At 40.3% G+C, this 25,810-nt stretch overlaps 3 protein-coding genes across 7 annotated transcripts; all 3 read left to right on the forward strand.

Moving 5' to 3' along the window:
• Positions 1 to 261: 261 nt before the first annotated feature.
• On the forward strand, positions 262 to 3,168 carry LOC122975633 (ecto-ADP-ribosyltransferase 5-like). Its single transcript, XM_044344159.1, is given in 2 exon segments — positions 262 to 288; positions 2,003 to 3,168. Coding segments are annotated over 2 exon segments (864 nt in total). The 3' UTR covers positions 2,840 to 3,168.
• A 7,934-nt stretch (positions 3,169 to 11,102) lies between these two features.
• Positions 11,103 to 14,264, forward strand: LOC122975165 (ecto-ADP-ribosyltransferase 5-like). Of its 2 annotated transcripts, XM_044343436.1 has the most exons (4): positions 11,103 to 11,193; positions 11,546 to 11,637; positions 12,165 to 12,245; positions 13,311 to 14,264. In XM_044343436.1, exons 2-4 carry the CDS (start codon positions 11,566 to 11,568, stop codon positions 14,034 to 14,036), a joined length of 879 nt encoding a protein of 292 aa, XP_044199371.1. In that variant the 5' UTR covers positions 11,103 to 11,193; positions 11,546 to 11,565; the 3' UTR covers positions 14,037 to 14,264. The 2 variants fall into 2 exon arrangements, with proteins under 2 accessions (XP_044199371.1, XP_044199372.1); XM_044343437.1 differs by lacking the exons at positions 11,103 to 11,193; positions 11,546 to 11,637 and having other exon boundaries at positions 12,176 to 12,500.
• Positions 14,265 to 15,664: 1,400 nt separating this feature from the next.
• ovch1 (ovochymase 1) lies at positions 15,665 to 24,730 on the forward strand. Of its 4 annotated transcripts, none has more exons than XM_044344154.1 (13): positions 15,665 to 15,767; positions 16,418 to 16,507; positions 17,654 to 17,840; positions 18,972 to 19,047; positions 21,297 to 21,486; positions 21,565 to 21,704; positions 22,690 to 22,840; positions 22,950 to 22,991; positions 23,192 to 23,414; positions 23,493 to 23,650; positions 23,753 to 23,851; positions 23,963 to 24,118; positions 24,548 to 24,730. In XM_044344154.1, exons 1-13 carry the CDS (start codon positions 15,716 to 15,718, stop codon positions 24,631 to 24,633), a joined length of 1,650 nt encoding a protein of 549 aa, XP_044200089.1. In that variant the 5' UTR covers positions 15,665 to 15,715; the 3' UTR covers positions 24,634 to 24,730. The 4 variants fall into 4 exon arrangements, with proteins under 4 accessions (XP_044200089.1, XP_044200086.1, XP_044200087.1 ...); XM_044344151.1 differs by having other exon boundaries at positions 23,963 to 24,099; XM_044344152.1 differs by having other exon boundaries at positions 23,966 to 24,099.
• The last annotated feature ends 1,080 nt before the right edge of the window (positions 24,731 to 25,810 follow it).

Raw genomic sequence — 25,810 nt, forward strand, 5'->3', positions numbered from 1 at the left:
AAGAAAGGTGTCAGGATTTAGAGCTGTGCATGACTTTGGAAAACATTGTTTTTACTGAGAGTGATTATACACACACACATATGTATGTATGTATGTATGTATGTGTGTATATATATATATATATATATATATATATATATATATATACACACACACACTCAAACATACATAAATACATATACATCGTGGAACACACTATCAGACCATGTTGCCCTCTCTATCAGACCTAACATTAGAATAATTAACTATTAAGTTACAGGGATGAAAAAACAGGGTGATGTTTTCACAGTGAGCTAGTATAACAGTGTTGAGTTAGCCAGAGGGTGACACAGGCTAAACACATGTTACAGTGCTGTCACGAGTCCTATGAAGGCAGAATATATAAAGCTAACATCTGTAATGTTAAGGCGTGTCTTTGTGATCTCCTGTATCTTCCAGTGCTCATTTCTGAATGTTCCCAGTGTGTTGTGTCCTTTTTTTCAGAGGACCATGCAGTTAAATGTTAGCTGGTGAAGTTTGCAAGCTGTAGGATGTCAGACAGTCCATCTATGATACCGTCTGACAACTTTACACTGAGCAGAAATAGAAAAGAACATGAGTACTCTTAAAAAGAAAATAAAAGGAAAAAAAGATAATGTAGTAATCCAAAGAGCTGTTCAATCCCAAACCGCCTGCAGTGAAGTAAATTACTTTGGCGCCCAGACTGATTCAGTGACGCTGTTCAAATTTGAGATCATGTGATGTTTTTCTTTGGCTCAACCAATCAGCTCACGACTTCACTGACAGTCTGTCATGACATATACTGTATAAAAGTTCATGACTTGATAAACACTGAGACAAATTTACCTGAAAGTAACAGCCTGCAGAAGCATGAACAAACAAGGTCATCTTGCAGTATTTCAATTCATAGGAAAAGAATAATTATTTCAAACTAAAGTTTAAATTATTTAATCTGCACCATGAATTTGAGGGTTGTGGCTGAGGTTGAGGCTGTGATTTTCTACAGTAACATTATGATTACTGTGTTTTTAGGCCTAATACACAGTACTATACTGTAAAAATATTCACAGTGATTAACTGTGCAGAAACACAGTAAATTACTGTGGATTTCACAGCAATTTTTACAGTGTGGTAGAAAAACCACAAGAAGCTTTTTTTCAAAGTCAGAGCTCCAGCGTTGTTTCCTGTGAGGGAGGAAGTGAAAGCTGCATCGAGGTTTTAATTTAGACTTTTAACTGCAGCAGTGAATAAACATGTTAATAAAAATGTCTCCAGTCAGAGTGAAGCCTTAAGCTTCAGTTTTATTGTCTTTATACAACAGAGGATTGATCAGTCAAACCTGTTGAGTGTATTGAACGTTAAGGTTTGTATGTAACCAACTTGTGAGTGGACGGTATCATCTTGTTTTATTCCATGAAGTCAAGTTGGTTGTCAGCTCAGTTCCAGCCCTGTCTCCTACTAAATGTCTTTATATACTAGGAAATAGTTTTCCCATTGTGGTAACAAACGTAATGGCTGCTTGAATGATGTTTGAGAGCAGAGCTGTAGAGGAGGATAAACACACAGAAACACTGTTAAACCAGCGCTCAAAGTGCAGAGTTCACATCCTCAGTCCTGTGTGTTCAGTGTTTGGTTACAGTTAGTGAAAGATGCTGCTTTCACTTCAATGTTCATAAACTTTCTCTCTGTATTAAACAGAGACCAGGATCTTTCTCTGACCTGAACCAGGTGCCATAAACCACAGTCATAAAAACCTAAATATTGCTGTGTCACCACCAGCTGATATTAGTCTGCAAAACAATAAAACATGTTATCAGTCAACGTTTTATTGACACGTTCAGTATCAACATTTTCTCATCATGTTGACAGAAAACATCATTCAGACTGCATTACGTTTCCTTCAACCTGTATTTACTGTTGTATTTTATATACGTTGGTTTGAATAAACCATAAAACCTTTGTTGTGTAACATCACCTGTTCCTTCCTTCTTCTGCCCTCCAGAACTCCAGCTCTATTCGACTGAATATGGCTCCTGATGCTGTTGATGACATGTATGATGGCTGCACCGAGGAAATGAAGGAAAAGGTCAACAGCACATATTTCAACAAAGAGAATGTGGGAACATTTAAAGATGCCTGGGAAAATGCAGAAGAATGTTCAAACAAACAGAAAGACCCAGAGGATGAGACTCTCACCAAGAACCACATGCGGGCAATCTGTGCTTATACATCTGACTACAAAAAGAATGAATGATAAAAAAATGATAAAAAACTTTATGAAGAATTCAATACAGCAGTCCGGACCAGTAAGAACACCTACAACAGCACCTTCCAATTCCATTCTTTACATTTCTGGCTGACTACTGCCATACAAACCCTGAATAGAAACAATAGCTGTAACACTGCTTATCGAAGAACCAATGTTGCATTCACTGGCAATGTTAACGACATCATTCGGTTTGGTGCGTTTGCCTCCAGCTCTAAAAGAAAAGACCTTACTCGATTTGGTAGCAAGACCTGCTTTAAAATTAAGACCTGTTCAGGAGCTTACTTGAAGAATTATTCATGGTTTCCAAAAGAGGAAGAGGTGCTTATCCCCCCCTATGAAACATTCAACATAACCAACATTATTGAAGGTCGGGGTAAATTTCCAGTTCTGAAGGATTGTGAGAAGGTCTTTGTTTTGGAGAGTGAACAAAAAGATGTGAGTAATCTAAACTGCGCAAGTTACCTAAACTCCAAAGCTACACAACTAATGAGAGAGCAGAGTTTTCTTTTTTTCTGTTTTCTGTTTTTATTGGGACCATTTACAGTGGTAAACATAAATGTTAACATTTGATGTATTGCATCAGAGTTTTTCATCTGCAGTCGCTTTGGCAGGTCACATTAAAACAGAACAACAACAAACAGTACAAAGCAAAAAACAAACAGGACACATAATACAAAATACAAAGCTACACACAATAGCACATCACATACACCCACAATGTCAACTGATGGAGAAAATGAAATAAAATGAGTCTTTGTCTGTAAACTTCATAAATCAATAAATAAATGTATAAATCTCTACAACAGCTGTACTGAAGACAATCATTGTGCATCACAACATCATAAATTACGGTGTACAGTATCAGATGTAGGAGCATCTGTGCTGCTGGAGAAAAGGCAATAAAATGAGTTTTGTTGTGTAAACTTCATAAATCAATAAATAAATCTATAAATCACTACAACAGCTGTACTGAAGTCAATCAGTGTGCATCACAACATCATCTATTACTGTGTACAGTATCAGATGCAGGGCCGGCTAAAGGCATAGGCCATATGTGAAGTTCAGTAATACGTGAAGTTCAGTATAATAATGTTGTTTTTCCAGATGAACAGGGTCATGTGGCCTCACTGTTGGGGATATTAAACATTAACATGATGTTAGGAACTTTTTTTCAGATTTGTAATGAAAGAATGTTGGTACAATTATGATTTTAGATGAGAACATGCAGGTTATTGATTAAGCATTATGATCTATTGGTGTAATTATTGTAATTTAATCTTATAATGAAGAGTTGCAGATACTCATATGTACTTTCTGAAGTTTTAAAAGGTTTCATTGTGTGTGATCAAAGTGTGGAAACAGAAAATCAGACTGCTGTTTCCAACACACAAAGGTTAATGACAGAGGGTTTGGATGGAATCTAGACGGGTGAAAAATTAAAGGAAAAACCAGCATAAAGTGTCTTACTAAGGTGTCGGACCACCAGGACAGCTTCAGAGCTCCTTGTTATTGATCCTACAGTTTCTGAACATCATTGTTCATAAAGATCTTCCTCATGTGGTGTTGTGATGATGGTGGTGGAGAGCGCTGTCTAACACGTCAGTTCTAAATCTCTCATAGGTGTTCAGCCTACGGTACCTAAGTGCTGACAGGGTGAGGAAACGGTCTTCTCTTTCAGCATGCAAACATGGACGTTACATCACTCTAGTCTACTGTTTTATTATTCTGTTCAAATATGGGGTTGGGCTTTGATAGATTTTTATCCAATCTGAATCCAGTATCCCAATTCTCCTGAAACCCTGATTGAATCTAATAAGGTTTAACTTTCAACATTTACAGGAAACTTCAGTAGGAAATAATAAAAACTCAAAGATTCAGTTGAGACCTGTTATCAGCTCTGACAGAGAAAATGTTTCCAGCTCTTCCTCCTCTATCTGACATTGTCTCTCTATACCTGAGAGTGTCCAATCGCCAGTGTGGATCCTCCTGTCCAGCAGACAGCAGCTTCTCTCCTGAGTCTCCTGGATGATTGTAGCTCATCTCCAGTTCTCTCAGATGGGAGGGGTTGGAGCTCAGACCTGAGGCCAGAGAAGCACAGCCTTCCTCTGTGATCAGACATCCTGGCAGGCTGCAAACACACAAAACAACACACATGTCAGACAGTCTGAGAGTACTGCTGTGTGCAGTCAGATACAACAACAAACTATCTCCAAACTAACTCACTAAACTGAACTGAGTCAGGGAGCTCCAGAAAGTTGAGCATCCAGCCAGATGGGAAAGGTCACCTACTGAGGGATGATTCTGTAGCAGTTTACCTTGTCATTGTGATCTAAATGTTAAAAACATTCAAATGTGTTCATAAATAGTGAAGTTTTTGTCAAAAGGAAGAATAAAAACATACTTTTATTATAGTTCTGTGTGCAATTTTCAGATTTGGTATGTTGAAGTTAAACTATAGAGAGTCAAGGAGCCTCCTGCCATAAAATATGACTTTACAGTGGCTCATCAAAGTATCCACCAGACAGACAAGTCTGCTCTTTAGCCTGAAACTGGCGCTCGAGGAACCCCCTGTAAATACTCGGCTTTTAGACACATTTAGGGGAAAATTGTGAAATCATCAGTGGTATTAAATAATTCAACAACAGAGGCAAAAGTAAAAGTAAACTAAAAGAAAAGTAAAAGTAAAAGATCTTCATAGAAAGTAATTCTCTCCTGCTGAAGTTTAGTAACTTTAGAAACCTAGTTTGACAAATCACATCAGCAGAGACAATCCTGCACAGTTTTAATGTTTATCCTCTAATATCATTCAGATCAGATTTTAAATGTTCATCTGTTGAACAGGTTGAATTCTGACCTGAGAGTTTCCAGTTTACACTGTAGACTCTCCTGTCCATCAGACAGCAGCTTCACTCCTGAATCCTGCAGGTTGTTTTTACACATATCCAGCTCTCTCAGACTAGAGGACTGGGAGCTGAGATCTGAGGACAGAGCTGCACAGCTTCTCTCTGAGAGGTTACAGACACTCAGCCTGGAGAGGAAATAAAATGGACAAAAACTTGTTAGACGTCATCTATTTTTCTGCCTTGTTGAAACAATAGCTGATTATAGAAATAATGATGAATAAATCTAGCTATTTGTGTACTTAGAGAGCTTTGTTGGAGGCTTTGACCACTGGCAGCAGCCTCAAAAGAGCCTCCTCTGAAGCAGAGTATTTCTCCAGGTCAAACACATCCAGATCTTTTTCTGATAACAGTAAGATAAAGATTAGAGCTGACCACTGAGCAGGAGACACTTTATCTGTGGAGAGACTTCCTGATCTCAGGTACTGTTGGATCTGCTTCACTAGAGAATGATCCTTCAGTCCATTCAGACAGTGGAACAGATTGATGCTTTTCTCTGCAGACAGACTCTCACTGATCCTTCTTGATTTACTCGACTGTTTCCTGATTGGTCTGTGAGCTACTTCCTGTCTGTGTCAGCACACCTCATAGGAGAGTCTGATTGGTCTGCGGTGAAAGATCCAGGAGGAAGCAGAGGAACAAGTCCAGGTGTCCCCTTGGACTCTTTAAGGCATTGTACAAAGCACTCTTGTAGAAAGGTGTTGGTTCAGGCTTTTCTTTAAAGATTTTAGACCACCACGATGTTGTATGTTCTTCTGCCAGCAGATTGACTCCAGAGTTTATAAATGTCAAATGGACATGAAGAGCAGCCAGAAACTCCTGAACGCTCAGATGGACGAAGCAGAACACTTTGTCCTGGTTCAGCCCTCTCTCCTCTTTAAAGATCTATGTGAACACTCCTGGGAACTGATCTGATAGAAGATCAGGTTGCCTCTCTGCAGCTGCTCAAAAGCCAGTTTTCCCAGAGACACAATCATCTTCCTGCTCTCTGGACTCCAGTGTGGATCTGTCTCAGCCCCTCCATCATACTTGACATTCTTCAGTTTGGACTGAACCACCAGGAAGTGGATGTACATCTCAGTCAGGGTCTTGGGCAGCTCTCCTCCCTCTCTGCTTTTGAACACATCCTCCAGAACTGTAGCAGTGATCCAGCAGAAGACTGGCATGTGGCACATCATGTGGAGGCTTCTTGATGTCTTGATGTGGGAGATGATTCTGCTGGCCTGTACCTCATCATGTTAAACATGATTAACTGTATGAGTAGATCTATATTCAGTGCAGTGTGCAGCACGTGGAGGGTTGAATCTGATGCTCAGCTGGGGACACAGATGCATCAACTCCTTTAAAACTCAGCTTGTGGTAAATGTGTGTTGGGGTTCTTATTCGCTAAGGCTTCTCCTTGATCTACTGTCTTGGATTGTACCTCATTTGGACGTCACTTTGGATAAAAGCAATGAATAAATGTAAATAAGATATTTTGTTTAATCTTTATTAAAGCAACTACAAGGAGTTTTTAGTTTTTTTATAATTATCTTTATTTAATTTCATGCTTCCAACATGTGGCTTTGTTTACAATCTATTACCAACATCGATGTACAATAATACCTTGATGTGCAACATAATATAGACCTAACCTATTCTAGAATGGTGTCAAGCTAATATAAAACATTAAGTCATCCACATACCCAAAATGAAAAATATAAGACATGAGATACATTCCTATCACATTTATTCATCTTCAAAAATCCAGGTCTGAATGCTGGACCCCAACAGTGAGGGGATCTGGTGGCTCTGTTATGCTGTGGGGGGCATTTTTCTGGCATGGTTTGGGTTCACTTGTCCCCTTAGAGGGAAGGGTCACTGCAGATAAATACAAAGTTGTTATGAGTGATCAGCTTTATCCTATGATGAAACATTTCTATCCTGATGGGAGTGGTCTCTTCCAGGATGACAACACCCCAATTCACAGGACATGAGGGGTCACTGAATGGTTTGACTATTAAATAATGTGAATCATATGCTATGACCTTCACCGTCACCAGATCTCAACCCAAAGGAACACCTATGGGAGATTTAGGACTGACGTGTTAGACAGCGCTCTCCACCACCACCATCAAAACACCAAATGAGGGAATATCTTTTTGAAAAATGGTCTTCATCCTTCCAGATGAGTTCAGAGACTGTAGAATAAATGTCAAGGCTGAGTTGTACAGTTGTGCTCATAAGTTTACAAACCCTGGCAGAGTCTGTAAGATGTGAACCATTCATAGTGTCTCTAGTTGTGACCACCAAAGTTCAATTTTGATCTCATCACTCCAAATAACTTTGTTCCATAAGTTTTGAAGCTTGTTTAGGTGCTGTTTGGCAGATTCTAAGTGGGCTGTTCTGTGGTGTTGGTGCAGTAACGGCTTTTTTCTGGCAACTTGATTGCGCAGCCCATTTTTGTTCAAGTTCCTCCTTATTGTGCATCTTGAAACAGCCGCATGCAATTTTCAGCTGAAGCTGCTTTGGATTTTTCTTTGCAACCTGAACAATTTTTCTGGCAGTTGTGGCTGAAATCTTTGTTGGTCTACCTGACCATGGCTTGGTATCAACAGAACCCTTCATTTTCCACTTCTTTATCAGAGCTTGAACACTACTGATTGATGAAATGTGCAGGGTCTCTCAAGAGCTAAGAAACTCATTGAGTATTTATGTACAGACACTAATTACAATCAAACAAGTCACAGGTGTGGAAACTTACCCTTCATAGCCATTTAAACCTGTGTGTGTCAACTTGTGTGTATATCATCAGGTCAAACATTCAAGGGTATGTAAACTTTTGATCAGGGCCATTTTGGTGATTTCAGTTATCATTATTTACAAAGGGCACACAGAATTATGTGAAAATGAATGTTTTCAGCATGATCAGTCATATTTTCCCAAAAATGGCCAATATTTCACAAAGTCTACCAGGGTATGTAAACTTGAGCACAACTGTACATAATATTGCAAAAATCAGGCACATCCTGTCTTAACAAGATGCAGAAAAACTAGTCAACGCATTTGTTACTTCTAGACTGGATTATTGCAAGTGTTTATTATCAGGCTGCTCTAACAAGTCTCTAAAGACTCTCCAGCTGGTCCAGAATGCAGCTGCACGTGTTCTGACTAAAACTAGAAAAAGAGATCACATTTCTCCCATTTTAGCTTCGCTGCATTGGCTTCCTGTAAAATCTAGAATAGAATTTAAAATCCTTCTCCTAACTTACAAAGCCCTTAATGGTCAGACACCATCATATCATAAAAGACCTCATAGTACCGTATTATCCCACTAGAGCACTGCGCTCCCAGAATTCAGCTTACTGGTGGTCCCCACAGTCATTAAAAGTAGAATGGGAGGCAGAGCCTTCAGCTATCAGGCTCCTCTCCTATGGAACCATCTTTCAGATTCGGTCTGGGGTGCAGACACCCTCTCTATGTTTAAGAGTAGGCTTAAAACTTTCCTTTTTGATAAAGCTTATAGTTAAGACTGGCCAGGCTCACCTTGGATCAGCCCTTAGGGCTTAGGGCAGTTACTGAAATATTCTCATCACTGCAGGGCTACTACTACTACTACAGTTACAGCAGTATTCTCGCCTCTGCAGGGCTACTACTACTACAGTTACTGCAGTATTCTTGTCCCTGCAGGGCTACTACTACTACAGTTACTGCAGTATTCTCGTCCCTGCAGTAAGGTAGAGCAGTAAGAAGAACTTTTAGCTTTGTCAGTTAGAGCTGCTGCTAAGGCACGTTGACCTTATATAGAAATTTAACCTTAAATTAGTGTTCAGATCAAATTGATGCATCTAATTTTACTAAAAGAAAAATGATACAATGATATCATTTTTCAATGATAAACTTCATGGCCTTGGGCTACTACTACTACATTTACTGCATGTGGTTCATGTGGTTCATGATGGAAACTGCTGCGTGAGTGTTGCTTGGTGCATTGTAGAACTTTTAGCTTTGTCAGTCAGAGGTGTTGCTTAGGCAGGTTGTCCTTATATAGATACTTAACCTTTAAGTGGTGTTTGGGTCAAATTGACTAATTTCTAATTTTTACTAAAAGAAAATTATACAAGGATATCATTTTTCAACCTGAAACTTCATGGACTTTGGCTACTACTACTACTGTTACTGCAGTATTCTCGTCCCTGCAGGGCTACTACTACTGCTACTACTACTACTACTACTACTTATACTACTACAGCTGTGGCCCAGATTGACACTTGCATTAGATTTTGTCCATCAGAACCAGCTAACACTAGTATCATAATGAGTACAGCTTTTCTTCATTAACCTATTGTACTAATGTTGGGAGATGGCAAAGGTCAAGAGTGCATTCTCCGCAGCCAAGACCAAGTGTGAGAAGATGTGAACGGATGTTTGCTTTACTTCACAGACTGAAAAACCACTTGAGATCTGAAACTTAACCACATAAACCACATGAACATGCGAACATGTGGTTCATGTGGTTCATGTTGCTGGAAACTGCTGCTTGGGTGTTGCTTGGTGCATTGTAGAACTTTGAGCTTTGTCAGTCAGAGCTGTTGCTTAGGCAGGTTGTCCTTATATAGATACTAAACCTTTAAAGGGTGTTTGGGTCAAAATGACACATTTCTAATTTTTAACAAAAGAAAATTATATAAGGATATCATTTTTCAACCTGAAACTTCATGGACTTGGGCTACTACTACAGCTGTGGCCCAGATTGACGCTTGCATTAGATTTTGGAGTCCATCAGAACCAGCTAACACTAGTATCATAATGAGTGCAGCTTTTCTTCATCTATTATAGTAGTGTAGGGAGAGAGCAAAGGTCAAGAGTGCATTCTCTCCAGTCAACCCCAAGAAGATCTGAACAGATGTTTGTTTTACTTCACAGACTGAAAAACCACTTGAGATCTGATACTTAGATATGACACGTGAGCATGTGGTTCATGTGGTTCATGTTGATGGAAACTGCTGCTTGAGTGTTGCTTGGTGCATTGTAGAACTTAAAGCTTTGTCAGTCAGAGCTGTTGCTTAGGCAGGTTGCTCTTATATAGATACTAAACCTTTAAGTGGTGTTTGGGTCAAAATGATGCATTTCTAATTTTTAACAAAAGAAAATTATACAAGGATATAATCTTTCAACCTGAAACTTCATGGCCTTGGTTTATTTTCTGTGAAGAACATGTAAAAGAAAAGAGTAATTGGGTAGACATGCTACAGTCCACCACACATTTATGTCCTTCATACGTCCTCTATCAGCAGGAATCATAAGAAGAAATAATGTTTTATGATGTGATGACACTGTGGTGAAGGTCTGGTCAGGGTTAGGGAAAGATCCTGGTTTGGGTTCAAATGATCCTTTGAAACATGGTTTGGGTTAAAGTTCCTACTTCCTTAAAGTTAGGCAACCTTCATCGTCATGGCAACAGTAAACAACACAACAATCATAGTTATGGTTTTTAAAAAACTGTCCCGACTCTCAGTTGGAAACGTGAATCAAACAGCGGTCTCCTGCAGCTGAGTCCACTTTCTGCCATCTATCTATCTGTCTAACCAGCCATCCAACCCACCTCCTCCTAATAAGGAAATTTATCACCTTATGTATATGTCACTTCTCCGGGTCATAATTACTACGGCCACTAGATGGCGTCTGTCACACAAACGTAACTATAGGTCACTTTTAACGACTGAATTTAAGACCTGTATTGTTGTTTTTCTTGGGAGGACGGCTGCATTCGACATAAGTTGTAGCAAATCTGTAGAGTTGTGAACAATTTCAACTCTACATTCATTTTATTTACACCTTCATTTGCAGTTTTTTACAAAAGCTGAACAGAAAAGATGAGATATAGTGAGAGAAGGGAGGGGAGGTTCCACATAGAGAGTTTCTGTGAAATCATGTGACCACAGAGAGTTCGTGTCGTCTCTGACAGACTATAAAACCTCTGCAGTCTGACTCCTCTCTGCTCTTCCTGCCTCCTCAGCATCTCAGAGCAAGTGTTCAACACAGGTAAAAACTCTTTGACACACTAACGATGAAATACTTTCAAATATGAAGATCAGGATTTTACACCAGATTCACTTAATAATAACTGAACCTAATAGATGTCCTCATTTATCAATGTATTGAGTTCATTATTATGCAATAACATTATGTTTTAACGTTTTTACAAACTTTATGTATTTGTGTGTCACTATGGTGACAAGCTGTGGCTTTGTGGTGAGCTGTGTGTCTATGGTATTTATAAAAAGAGACGACCATGAGTCCTGTAGAAATATTAAGGACCTGCTGTCTAACCAAACCTTTTGACCAGCAGTCAGCATGTCACACTTCTTTATTTGTGTATGTTCACGTTGTACAGCTGTTTTCCTGACTGCAGAGATGGCAGTGCCCTGCACAATCATCATGGCTGCTACAGTACTTACAGCCCTTATGCCACCCATCTATTGTTTGGTGAGTAACACATTCTGCTAACAGTGAGGGACATTTTTACATTTACTTTCCACTCCAACATCATGTGTGACAGATCTGTAGACACATCAGAAAAAGTCCTGACAATAAGGAGACATGTGCTGTGTGTTTTCTGATTGATGAAACAACATCTGAAGTGTAACTTCATGTTGTGGTAGAAAAACCACGAGAAGCTTTTTTCAAAGTCAGAGCTCCAGCGTTGAAGAGCGTCTAGAGATGAAGCGTTCCCACCTGATCATTGGAGGAGTTCTAGTCCTACTTGCTGCTTTACGACTTTCAGTCCTTGTCTGGTGGTTTAAGATTAATATTAACATTTATTTATTGTAATTTCTCATCACTCACATACATTGAAACTAAATGTATCCTCTGCATTTAACTAAACCTACACTCACACACTAGGAGCAGCTACAGTGCAGCGCCCGGGGATCAACTCCAGGTCTTTTTGCCAGTTTCTTGGTCAGGAGCTCTGACAGGAGTATTAACCCTAACATACATGTCTTTGATGGTAGGAGGAAACCAGAGAACCCAGCAGAGACCCACGTAGACACGGAGAGAACATGCAAACTCCACACAGGGACCTGCCCATTGTGGTGAGTAACACATTCTGCTAACAGTGAGGGACATTTTTACATTTACTTTCCACTCCAACATCATGTGTGACAGATCTGTAGACACATCAGAAAAAGTCCTGACAATAACGAGACATGTGCTGTGTGTTTTCTGATTGATGAAACAACATCTGAAGTGTAACTTCATGTTGTGGTAGAAAAACCATGAGAAGCTTTTTTCAGAGTCAGAGCTCCAGCGTTGTTTCCTGTGAGGGAGGAAGTGAAAGCTGCATCAAGGTACAAAGTGCAGCAAGTGGAGAGGTTTTAATTTAGTCTTTTAACTGCAGCAGTGAATAAACATGTTAATAAAAATGTCTCCAGTCAGAGTGAAGCCTTAAGCTTCAGTTTATTGTCTTTATACAACAGAGGATTGATCAGTCAAACCTGTTGAGTGTATTGAAAGTTAAGATTTGTATGTAACCAACTTGTGAGTGGACGGTATCATCTTGTTTTATTCCATGAAGTCAAGTTGGTTGTCAGCTCAGTTCCAGCCCTGTCTCCTACTAAATGTCTTTATATACTAGGAAATAGTTTTCCCATTGTGGTAACAAACGTAATGGCTGCTTGAATGATGTTTGAGAGCAGAGCTGTAGAGGAGGATAAACACACAGAAACACTGTTAAACCAGCGCTCAAAGTGCAGAGTTCACATCCTCAGTCCTGTGTGTTCAGTGTTTGGTTACAGTTAGTGAAAGATGCTGCTTTCACTTCAATGTTCATAAACTTTCTCTCTGTATTAAACAGAGACCAGGATCTTTCTCTGACCTGAACCAGGTGCCATAAACCACAGTCATAAAAACCTAAATATTGCTGTGTCACTACCAGCTGATATTAGTCTGCAAAACAATAAAACATGTTATCAGTCAACGTTTTATTGACACGTTCAGTATCAACATTTTCTCATCATGTTGACAGAAAACATCATTCAGACTGCATTACGTTTCCTTCAACCTGTATTTACTGTTGCACTTTATATACGTTGGTTTGAATAAACCAGAAAACCTTTGTTGTGTAACATCACCTGTTCCTTCCTTCTTCTGCCCTCCAGAACTCCAGCTCATTTCCACTGAACATGGCTCCTGATGCTGTTGATGACATGTACTGTGGCTGCACCAAGGAGATGGAGAAGAAAGTCAACAGCACATATTTCAAAGAAGAGAATGTGGGAACATTTAAAGATGCCTGGGAAAATGCAGAAACATGTTCAAACAACAAACAGAAAGACCCAGAGGATGAGGCTCTCACCAAGAACCACATGCGGGCAATCTGTGCTTATACATCTGACTACAAAAAGAATCCAAATGATAAAAAACTTTATGAAGAATTCAATACAGCAGTCCGGACCAGTAAGAACACCTACAACGGCACCTTCCAATTCCATTCTTTACATTACTGGCTGACTACTGCCATACAAATCCTGAATAGAAACCAAGGCTGTCAGACTACTTATCGAAGAACCAATGTTGAATTCACTGGCAAAGTTAAGCAAATAATTCGGTTTGGTATGTTTGCATCCAGCTCTAAAAGAACAGTACTTTATCAATTTGGTAACAAGACCTGCTTTAAAATTAAGACCTGTTCAGGAGCTTACCTGAAGAATTATTCGAAGATTCCAGATGAGAAAGAGGTGCTTATCCCCCCCTATGAAACATTCAAGATAACCAAGATTAGTAAAGATAAGAAAAAATTTCCAGATATAGAGAAATGTAAGAAATTCTTTATATTGGAAAGTGAAGGTGTGCAGAGTAACCTAAACTGCAAAGCTGCAAGGTAATGAGAGAGCAGAGTTTTCTTCTACTGATGGAGAAAATAAATAAAATGAGTTTTGTTCTGTAAACATCATAAATCAATCAATAAATCTATAAATCGATACAACAGCTGTACTGAAGTCAATCATCGTGCATCACAACATCATCTATTACTGTGTACAGTATCAGATGTAGGAGCATCTGTGCTGTTTTGATTCTACTCAATATTCTCATAACTGACCAAATAAAGAATGTTAACACATGTGTGCAGCGTCAACAACAAATAAACAAACACAAACAGTCAGAAACTCATTCAGTCATGTTGATGTTGATGGAAAGTTTCCAGCAGCTGTTTGACGTCCTGCAGACTGACTGCAGCAGCTCAGACGCATCAGATGGAAATAAAAGGCTTCATGATGTAAACTGTGAGATTATTTTTCTGTTCTGTATGTTTTCATCATCTCCTCCCAACAAACACAAACTGCTCCTGTTTTCTAAGAATGTCATGTGTCATGTGATCACGCTTTCTTACATCAGTTAGAAGACGAGCAGCTGCATTTAGTACTAACTGCAGACGATGAAGAGACGATTGTTCTACACCCACATACAAAGAATTACAGCAGTCTAACTGAGAGGTGATAAAAGCATTAATAACTCTCTAGATCTTTAGGAGAGAGATAAACCTTTACCTTGGCTAAAAGTCTTAACTGAAAAAATCTAGTTTTGACAACTGAACTAATCTGTTTAACAAATTTGAAGGAGCTGTCACACCAACGTTCTTAACAAAAGGTTTATTGTAAGAATCTAAAGGGCAGAGAGTACCATCAGAATCACCCAACACGTCAGGTCGTCCAAACGTAACGATCTCAGTCTTATTTAAATTAAGATTGATCATGTTTAAATCCATCCAGGTTTTTATATCTTTTAAGCAGTTCAGCAAAGGCTGCATTGAATCTTTACTTTTTGTTTGTATAGGCAGATAAATTTGTGTATCATCAGCAAAACAATGAAAAGGAATATTATGTTTCTTAAATATGGATCCCAAAGGCAGCATATATAATGACAAGAGGAGGGGGCCCCAGATGGAGCCTTGAGGGACCCCACAGGTAAGCGGGCCACAAATGAAGAATATTCACCGAGGTGAACCGAGGGAGTCCTCTCTCTCAGGTACAACTGAAACCGTTTGAGGGCCGTGCCTTTGATACTACGCACTGTTGGAAACGTGATAAAAGGATCCACAGTGTCAAAGGCAGCACTGAGATCCAGTAATACTGATACTGTAAAAGAACTTAAAGAACTTAAAGTGTTCACAGAGTGTAGTTGGCACAATACGAGCTGTATCACAAGGATTTATAAGAGAGCTGAAAGCATTGAGGAGAACCTGAGGCCTTCTACTGTTATTGGAGACGAGCTTCAATATAAACTCTGATTTAGCAGCTTTAATGGCTCTCTGGTATTATCAGTCAGCCACGGCTCTGACACTGGTTTAGTTTCTTTAGTCCTAAAAGGAGCAACAGAGTCCGAGATATCAGCTCCTCAGCACTGAGATCAGCAAGTTAGCATGTGAAGACACACGTGAGGAAGGGCTCCAGGTGTTTAATGAGCAGAGAGAGAAGCAGGTGTTTCTCATCAGTCAGGTGACCAATCAGCTGTTTGTGGATCAAAATTTATTGATCCTGTGACGTTGTGCAGTCAGACAGATACGATGCTGCTGTCTGTGATCTTTCTGCTGTCAGTTTGTCTGCTGGACGTCTGTGGTGAGAAACATTTACACTCAGAGCACATTTACGTGTGTCGTTGTGTGTCGTCACGTGTTGTCTTGTGTCGTTGTGTGTCGTCACGTGTCGTCACGTGTCAGCTGCTGGTTCATTTATGTTCTGTATGAGTTCAGCAGCAGCAGGATGAGCTTCACCTTCAGTCTGTCAGAGGGAGAATATTTAACCATCACTCTTCCTGGGTTCATCGAACATGTCGACTGCTGAGAAATTAACAAGCTCTGAAAGAAAAAAGAAGATAATTTTCACAAGACAATAAAAAACTATATTATTTATCCATTCTCATTTGATTGATCTGCAGATTAATATTTGTGGCGTCTTTAAAATGTCAACAAAGTGAATGAAAAATGTCCATCAGCAGTTCTCAGTGACTCTTCTTTTAACAGCAGATGATTTTCAGGGTCTGGAAGCTGGAATCATCAGATTTATGCCTGAAGAAATGGCTCAAATGATTATTTGACTCTCCAAACAGTTACCGATTGATTCTCTGATCAACTAATCGATTAATCGATGCAGCTGTTAGTTTAGATCTGTAAAAGACTGCTGTCAGGAGTTTCAGCAGGTTTTTATTTATTGGATCAGTTTGAGGTGAATCCGTGAAATGTGAAGCTGCTGCTGTTTCTTCTCTTCAGGTGGAAACTTGAATCAGACGCAGCAGAACGAGACTTTAAATCAAACTCTGCAGGAACATCAAACGTTCTCCGGACTCTTTGGATTTGGTGGTACGTTCACAAACTCTTCAACTCTTTAACAACAGAACGCAAGTTTCAACCTGCAGCTGCTTCATCACATTAAATACATCAACTGATCTGGATCATTGGTGTTATTCTGTGTCATGTGACTGTGTCATGTGACTGCAGGTGAAGCTGTCACATGACAGTTGAACATCAGCCTCATTAACCTTTCTAACGTTATATTTACAGTTTATTCTGGATTTATAGAAAGTACACACATTTTAAAAATGTATTATTAAAATGATTAAAAACTTAAAATCTATTTAAAAATACAACAAAAGTTGTGATTATTTGAATGTGATGTAAAATATAAAACATGAAAAATATACTGATCTGTTTTTGAATGTAAATTATATTAAAATCTATAAAAACATTTCTAAAACTGATTTTAAAGTTTTAATTTAAAAATGTAATTAAGTGCTGCAATACATATTTTATATTAACGCATATATAGTGTATATACTATCATTATAACAATAAATATAATACATTTTCAATAAAAATGTTCTTTAAATATAATAATAAAATATTCTACACTGAAATATTTAATATATTAATAATTAGAATAATATTTAAGATTCAGTAAAAAACATTTTAAACCTTTGAAGGTGCTGATATGAAATATAATATTGATAAATGTTTTTATTTGTTATGAATGTAAAATATATAAAAAATCTGTAATTTCTTAAACAATTTTCATTTTTTATTTAAACGTAATTATAAATGTTGCACTAATATATTTTATATGAGCACATATATTGTGTTTTAATATACTATACTACTACTATACTACTAAGAACAAAATAACACATTTTCATTAAATGTGATGGAAACGGTGCAATAACTCACATTCTGTGTCAGCCGTCCACAAGCTGATGGTCTGACTGGTTTCCAGTGCTGATAGTTTGATCTGTTGGTACAGAACTGTAGACCACCAGTTTACTGTTCTATGCCAAACAAACCACTGAACCCAAACCAGTGGAAAGATCAGCTGCAGCACAAACCTCCCTCCATTCTCAAACCATTTGAATTTGATCAATATCAATAAACGTATTGATATGGAGGACTTTGTACCAGAGGAGCCAGGGGGAATCCAGTCCTTCAGATAATCTAAAGATCCTGTCTGTGTTTCAGAGCTGGCGGGGGTCCGGTCCTTCAGACTGGAGCAGGAGGAGGTGGAGACCCGGATCATCGGGGGTCAGGAGGCCTGGGCTCACTCGTGGCCCTGGCAGGTTTCTCTGCGCTTCGCCTCCATGCCGGCCTGCGGAGGAGCCGTCATCGGCCCGCTGTGGGTCATCTCTGCTGCCCACTGCTTCAAAAGGTCAGAGGTCACCTCACCTGCTCAGGTAGACCAGGACCAGGACTCACACTAAGAGTGGTTCAGTAACACAATGTGTAGCATTGTGAAGCAATTTACATGTATTAATTGTTTTTTATTGCTAACGAGTGAACAGGTGGTAATGTAACAGAAAATGAGACGTTCCCCGACTGCAACAGCCTGGGACTGATTTTTATGTGATGGACTCGGGCCGGATTTTTCACTGAAATTCAACGGAAGTGGCATTTTTGCGCGCTCCCGAGTGCCTTGCCTCTCTTCCGCTAACGTAAACAAACGACCGGCATAACGACACAACACAACAGAAACGGGGATATCTGACTAGAAAGCCAATGAGCCTACCAGTGTTTAGTAAACATGGTTGGTAAAAAAATAGTTGGCGGTTTGCGGGTCAGGTGGTTGATTAACGCAGATTGGCTCTCACGGGCCAGTGGCCGCAGTGCAGCAGCAACATACATATGAATATATGTGTATATACAATATGAACAACACCTCCTCCTAGCAGAACCAGAGTAGGTCTATTTCCAATGATTCCCAAAACAACATATGAGTGTTTTCAGCACCCTCCAGAGGACAGATGGGGACCAGAGGGACGACCCCCTGGACCGTTTTATGATATAATGATGTTTTCTGGTGCGACAGCGCTGTAGTTAAAGTCTGATTAGGGTTAGGGAGAGATCATGGTTTGGACACCCGAGTTGCAGCGACTCCTGTTGTCTTTCACGGGGAGAGAAACTTGGTTGAAGGTGGGAGGCGAACAGTCGTCTCCTGCAGCAAATGGTAACAGCAACTTTCTAGCCATCCCCCCTACCCGCCTCCTCGTGATGAGGAAGTCATCGTGTATTAACGTCTGAACGGTGCCCCCCCCTACAGCTCATAACTACAATGGCCTCTAGATGGCGTAAATCTAACCGTAAGTCTTTTTGCCGACCTCAATTTTCAACGATTACTGTGTTTTTCTTGTGAGGACAGACTGGTGTAAAAGGTGTTATACAGATAAAGTTTGGTTGATTCAGACGGAGGGACTTTAATGTTCTGTTAGATTTCCTCTGAGACTGGTTTCTGATTGGTGCAGAGCTGCTGCGTCTCTTCCTGATGAACATCACCTCTCTGCAGGTACAACAAAGCTTCGTTCTGGACGGTTCTGGCTGGAAAACACAACCTGGATGATCCTCATGAAGCTGGACAGCAGGTCAGAAACACACACAGCATCTTTATTAGTTTGTACATGTTGGATCTGATACATCAGAGGATCAGAAAGGACAGTTTGGGAAAAAAAACCCTTTTTAGTTTCTGTGATTTGGATCATTTGGTCAAAGTGAAGTTTTTTATATTTTCCAGCTGTGCAAAGCAGACGACTGGATGAATATTGACAGCAGAGTCAGGATTATACTGACAGGAGTCTCTCCAACACGCCTCCTCATCACTTCACTTATATTTCTGTTCATTTTCTGTCCAAACATGAAGGTCTGAGTGTCTGACAGGAATAAAGTTTTATTGATTTGTTATCAGTTGGCCTAAAACTGGTCAAATTAGAACATATTGAGTGAGAATGTAAAAACCTCCAGGCTGCTACAACCAACAAATACACAAACTGAGCTGTGATTGGATCCTTTAAACAGATGTGATACCAGTAATACCAGTAGTGTCCAGCAGGTGTCGCCACTGACTCAAAAGCTTTGACACCATTTTAACCACAACAGCTTCAACGTCTTCTCTCCGTCACATTCTGCATTTTATTTAAAAACATTGAATATTGTCTTGTTATATATGTTGCTTTGTGTCTTTGATCTTTGAGCACTTCGTGATGAAAGCTGATATTTAAATAAACTGTATTAGCTCCTGATTGGCTGAACACACCTGATCCACACCTGTCTCCCAGAAATCAGTTATGTTTTACTCATTTTCAGCAGCTGATACATTTTTTAAAGAAATGTAACAACACCAAAGACATGAAGAAGAAACTTTAATGAACAGATTTGCAAAAAGAACCAGAGATATCATCTTTTTTTAAAATTAAAAACCTGCTGCCTATATTACCCACAATGCACCTGCAGATTGTGATGTGTGATGCTAGTAGCAGCTAATGTAGCCTGGAGCTGCTAGCCTCCAGCAGAGATGAGGAGCTTCTATATAACTCCACCCCCCAACCCCAACCCCCGCTGTGACATCATCAGCTCCCTCTTTATACGACTTTTTTACATGCTGAGGTTAAAATACCTGCACGTCACCTTCAAGGTTCAGGAAGGAAGATGGAAGTCTTTCAGTATTTCATCTTTCCAGAGGCAGTTCTAGAAATTTTTAACTGTGGTGGCAAATGGACGTCTAGAGGTGACCACAATGTTGTTAATGTGCACACACAGCGGGCGGCGTTTTTTATATTCTTCTACTACTACTACTACTACTACTACTACTACTACTAATAATAATAATAGGCTAAAACATAAATTAATAGGCTACATGCATATACATAACTGTTGGTCTCCTATTCTTCAGAACCTTTAGTCCAGTAGACAAACGTTAACAGTGACAAATAAATAAAACCTCTTTCTTAGCTCATTTACAATAGTTAGGCTATTAAGTAGTCAAATGTTCAACAAACCACCAAACAATAATACGTTATGCAAACACTGGGTTCTGTGTTACTATCTTCAGCTTCCTGAGCTTTATCATAATAAATAATGTTCTGATCTGTGTATGTATTTGTGGTCATGGATCTATAACAAGCCAACAAAGAGCTGATGAGGCTTTTCACCAAAAGGTAGGCTACTTTGAAATAATAATAATAATAATAATAATAATAATAATAAGCTGACTTCATGACAGTTGTAGCTCTACTGTAATTATGATAAGCCAATGTATGTTATGATATGAACTGATGCAGTGAGAAAACAATGTCTCGTTAATGTGCAATCAGAGATATCAGAAACATGGATGAGAAAACAGTGCGATGTCAACAACAGCGTGAACAGCAGTGCTATGTGTAGTAGGGGTGTGCACGAATACAAATATGTTATTCAGTAAAGCACAAATAGTGGAGTTTTTTACCAGCAGCTGTAATAATCATAATCCAGAATGTACAGACTGTGAGAGGAAGGTGTGGACCAGAGCAAGAGGCATCCAGAGGTAATTCTAGAGTCTGGTGGGGCTACGTATGAACTCAAATATAATGAACTGGTGCTTACCAACTAAACCAGCTTCACTTTTTCAGTTTTTTCTTATAATTTGCACCAAACTGCACTACTGTCTCTATAAAATGTCCTAAAAATTTACCGGAAAATACCTGCAAATTACTCCTTTGTATATAAAAGTAATTCGTAGGAGACTCCTCAGATGTCAGGTCATAGGAAACAGTCGTCATTAGAGAGGAATAGACTAAAGTATGGAAGTAAAACACAGGTTTGTGAATGTTTATCTGACTGAAGTTCTCATGTGAATCAGCTGGTCAGCGTCTCTCTGATCATCAGCCATCAGGGCTACAACACTCGGACCAAAGAGAGCGACGTGGCGCTGCTGAAGCTGCAGCAGCCGCTCATCTTCAACCAGTTCGTCAGACCCATCGACATCTGGATGAGTCCGCTGCCGCTCTTCAGGAAGTGCACCATCACCGGCTGGGGCTCCACCCGAGAGAGTGAGGACACTTGCACTCCTTTCTGTGACGGTACCAGAGCTTCTGGAGGCTGAATGTGTTTCTCTGCATCTTCCTCAGATGGGCCTCGAGTCAACAGACTGCAGGAGGTGAACGTGACCATGCTGCCCCCTGATGTCTGTAACCAGTACTACCACGGCAGGATGAGGCCCTCCATGTTCTGTGCCGGGAAGGACGGAGGAGGAGTCGACGCCTGCCAGGTGAGACCAGGACAACCATCAGAAACCAGGATCTGGACTCTGAAGCATTTTAAACCGGTCAGAGACATGAGACAGACATCTGATGTCTTCACAGTCAACTTGACAGAATCAAGGAACACTGACTGTCTGTTTGTTGTCCCGTCTCATATTCACATCGTCCTCTGGTCTCTTTGTTGACGTGTCCTGTCATGCTGTCTTGTCTCTAAGGCTCCATCTCCACCTGGTATTAACATGTGATCAGAATCTGGATACAGTATCTGGATATGATATCTGATCAATAGGTCTTTATATTTACACCTGGTATTAAAATAAGTTCTTGTTTGTGATTGGATCTCAATATGTTAATAAGCTGGGCGGAGCCAGAAGATGGTCAATAAACAACAAAGACGTGTAGTTTATACGAGGAAGACTTCTAACTACTGCTGATACTTGTAGTTTATATGATGAAGACTTCTATCTGCTGCAGATACTTGTAGTTTATATGAGGAAGACTTCTAGCTGCCGCCGATACTTGTAGTTTATACGTTTTTGCGGGGTTTGCTTTAGCTGGCAGGAAGAGGTGGAGCTTGGTGACCTTCCAACTTACTGGGTGGATTTTTCTCTGATGAATGTGTCAGGCTGTGCAGATGCTGTACAGATTGTATTTACGCCTGCTGAGATCAGATCACACTGTGTTCTGAAGCATTTACAGATGCATGAACGTGTTTTTCCCTCTGCAGATAACGTGTCCAGATACAGGTCACATGTTAACGCCAGGTGTAAATGGGGTACCTGTCACTGTCGTCTTTGCTGTCCCATCTTGTCATTTTGATGTCAACTGTCTCTTTATGTCTCTGTCTTGTTTGTTGTCCTGTCTCTTTGTCTTGCTGATTCATCATTTTGTTGCCGTCTTGTCTCCTTTTCCCACCTCCTCATCTTGTTGTCTTGTGTCTTTCTCGCTCCATCTTCCCGTCCTGTCTCTTTATAATCTGTCTCTGTGTCTCAGGGGGACTCTGGAGGTCCGCTGTCCTGCTTCACAGGCAGCAGGTACGAGCTGGCAGGTCTGGTGAGTTGGGGGGTCGGTTGTGGACGAGCCAGAAGACCAGGAGTCTACACCAAAGTCCAGCAGCACACTCAGTGGATCTCTGACATCATGAGTATATTACACAGGCACCTTGTGATAAATCCCGATATTTACTGTAATGCTTGGTCTTTTTTTTGATATTTAGGACTTCTTATTTTCTGTACTGGTACTTTTCTGTACAGATGATCAGAATATCATGTATGCAGATGACATCACCGCTGAAGGTAGGTTTCCTTTTCATTAGACAGTTTATACAGAAAGGTTATACCTCTGCAGGTCATTGATACAGACCTGCAGAGAGGAATCAACTGTGTTAAATTAATTCGATAATATAATAATAGAATAGGTAATGCTGAATGCTGTACAGGTGTTCCTGTTATTTTGTCCACACCTGTGTGATTGTATTCATTCACCTGGATCACAGAGGACAGGTGTGGTAAGCAGCAGAGCTCCAGCTGTGAGCGCGTTCCAGTCCTCGCTGGGCTCACGGTGTCCCAGGACGGTGAGGTGTCTGTGGGGAACGTGACAGAGTCCTGCCCCTTCCTCTGGCCCTGGCAGGTCAGTGTGCAGTCCAACGGACGCCACTACTGCAGCGGGACACTGATCCACCGCCGCTGGGTGCTCGCTGCACGCCACTGCAACGTAAGGTACAACTGCTACTACTGCTGCTATTACTATTATTTACTGCTGCTACTACAGTTACTGCAGTAGTCTCGTCCCTGCAGGGCGAAGAAGGACGTAGTGGTTCTGGGAGTTCATGACCTTCAGTTCTCATCTCCTCAAAGTGTCCCGGTGGATGAAGTCTTCAATCTGCCACAGGATGACAGCTTTCCCCCGACATGTGACCTATCTCTGCTCCGCCTCAGCATTCCCGCCCGACTCAGTACGGACACACCTGGACACGCCTGAACATGTCTGACAGTAACATGTATGTCATGTTTCCTCTGAGTGAGATACAGATACTGTCCTCTGTTTGTGTCTCCAGACTCGAATGTGTCTCCAGTTTGTGTCCCCGATGAGGACGAGGAGCTGGACGACAGCTGGTCGTGTGTCACCACCGGCTGGGGATCCACGAGAGCATCAGGTGACCTCACATGACTCCATGTTCCAGCTGCGTGCAGTGGACAGGAGCTGAATCCTCGGAGCTCAGTGTTTGTGTGAATGTTTAAACAGTCTTGTGTCGTCTCTGGTGTAGCGGACGTTGATCCGGACCGGCTGCACCACGCCCGGCTGACTCTGGTCAACCAGACCACCTGCAGGGAGAAATGGGGCGGTGACCTCATCAGTGACTCCCACATCTGTTCACATCCTGCAGGCTCCGCCTCCTGCTTGGTGAGGGCTGCAGCTAACAGTAATTTTATTTTGATTCATAGAATAATACTTTAAGAAGCTCAGGTGGACCGTTTTATAGACCGGAGTCCAAGCTGACGTCTTCAAATGTCTCGTTTTGTCCAACCAACAGTCAAAAACCCAAAATATTCAGTTTACAGTGACAGAAAACAGAGAAAAGCAGCAAATCTTTACATTAGAGAAGCTAGAAACAGCAAATGTTTTGTACTTTTTACTTGAAAAATGATTGAAACAATTAAATGATTATCAAAACAGTTAATTTCAAGCTGCTTCCAATAGAAACAACTTGTGTCAGAACTTTTGAAGAGATGCATCTGAATAAAGCAGCTGGTAGATAATAATCACCTGCTGCCACCTGTCTTCATCAGGAACAAACTGAGATCTCTGTTTTTCAGGGGAGGTTAAATTGTCACTCCCTGTCTTTCTGCAGGGCGACTCCGGGGCTCCTCTGCTGTGTCGGAAGCGTGGCGCCTACTTCCTGTTTGGCGTGGTAACATGGGGCAGCCGGCGCTGTGAGGCAGACAAACCCGCCATCTTCTCCAGAATCTCAGATTATCATTCATGGATCACTCAGGTGACTGAAGACATCTGAAATAAACTCTTTTACCTGGAAGCTGTTTGTCCTCAGATCTGTTTCACTGAGCAGGAGACTTTGGATCAGGCAGCCAATCACATCCAAGAACACTCACTGAGTTGTAGAAACTCTTGTCAGTAAAGAAATGTGAGCGCTGGATGCAACACAGCCAGTGTAAAGAACACGTCTGTCTCATTTTAAAAGCTTTTGAAAGGTTGTCCAATCAGGAATCAGTCAGCGGGAACCTTTTTCATTTTTGAAGGTCAAACATTTTCAGGCCTCAAAACTAATTCACATCTTCAAGTTTTTCTTTTATTCTCTCATATTTTCCTGCATTTCATATCAGTGGTTTACTGAGTTCACTGTTGAATTGTGGTGGTTTGTGTTTTTGTTTATCAGCTGTTACCATGGTAACTTAAACTCAGGATCAGTTACCATGGTAACTGAGTCTCTTCATGTCCTTCTGTTATAACTCTGAGACTCTGTTTGTTAGAGCAGCTGCTGACCTGAAATCTTTATTACATAATGTCTAATCTCAGTTTAAATTTAGACGATCAGAATGAAGCTTTAGACACGTAGGATCAATGAATAATTATCTCTATCAGTCATGATGTGATTGGTCCACTGATGGAACATCATTGCTATAATATTGTAGATTATATGTTAATATTTCTGATTGAGCAGGATCGCGGTGCAGCTGCAGAATGTAGTTTGAAAGTGAGATTTTTAAATGGGGAGCATAATCTGAACGTGTTTTAACAGCATTTCACTGACAGTGTTTAAATTTACTACATTTGCTGAAGTAGCTGAAATAAAGTCACTGAATGTTGTTGAGCTGAGATACAAACAGACGTCTAAACATTTAAAATATTCTGTATTTTAACCTTGATGCCTTTTCAAGTATAAATCAGCAAACACATTATTATTGATCAGACTGTGAGCTACAGTCACGTCTCTGTGTCTTTGATCTATTTGTTTTAAATCTTTAACTATATTTTTCATCTTCAGTTGCTGCTTCCTGTGTTTCATCCGTCAGATTAAAGCTGAACAAATATATTTAAAATGTAATGTAGCTGCAGCCTGATACACAGTCAGATTCCACTTTATCATCATTGAGGA

The sequence above is a fragment of the Thunnus albacares genome, chromosome 23 (genome assembly GCF_914725855.1).
Source record: "Thunnus albacares chromosome 23, fThuAlb1.1, whole genome shotgun sequence".
NCBI lineage: Eukaryota > Metazoa > Chordata > Actinopteri > Scombriformes > Scombridae > Thunnus > Thunnus albacares.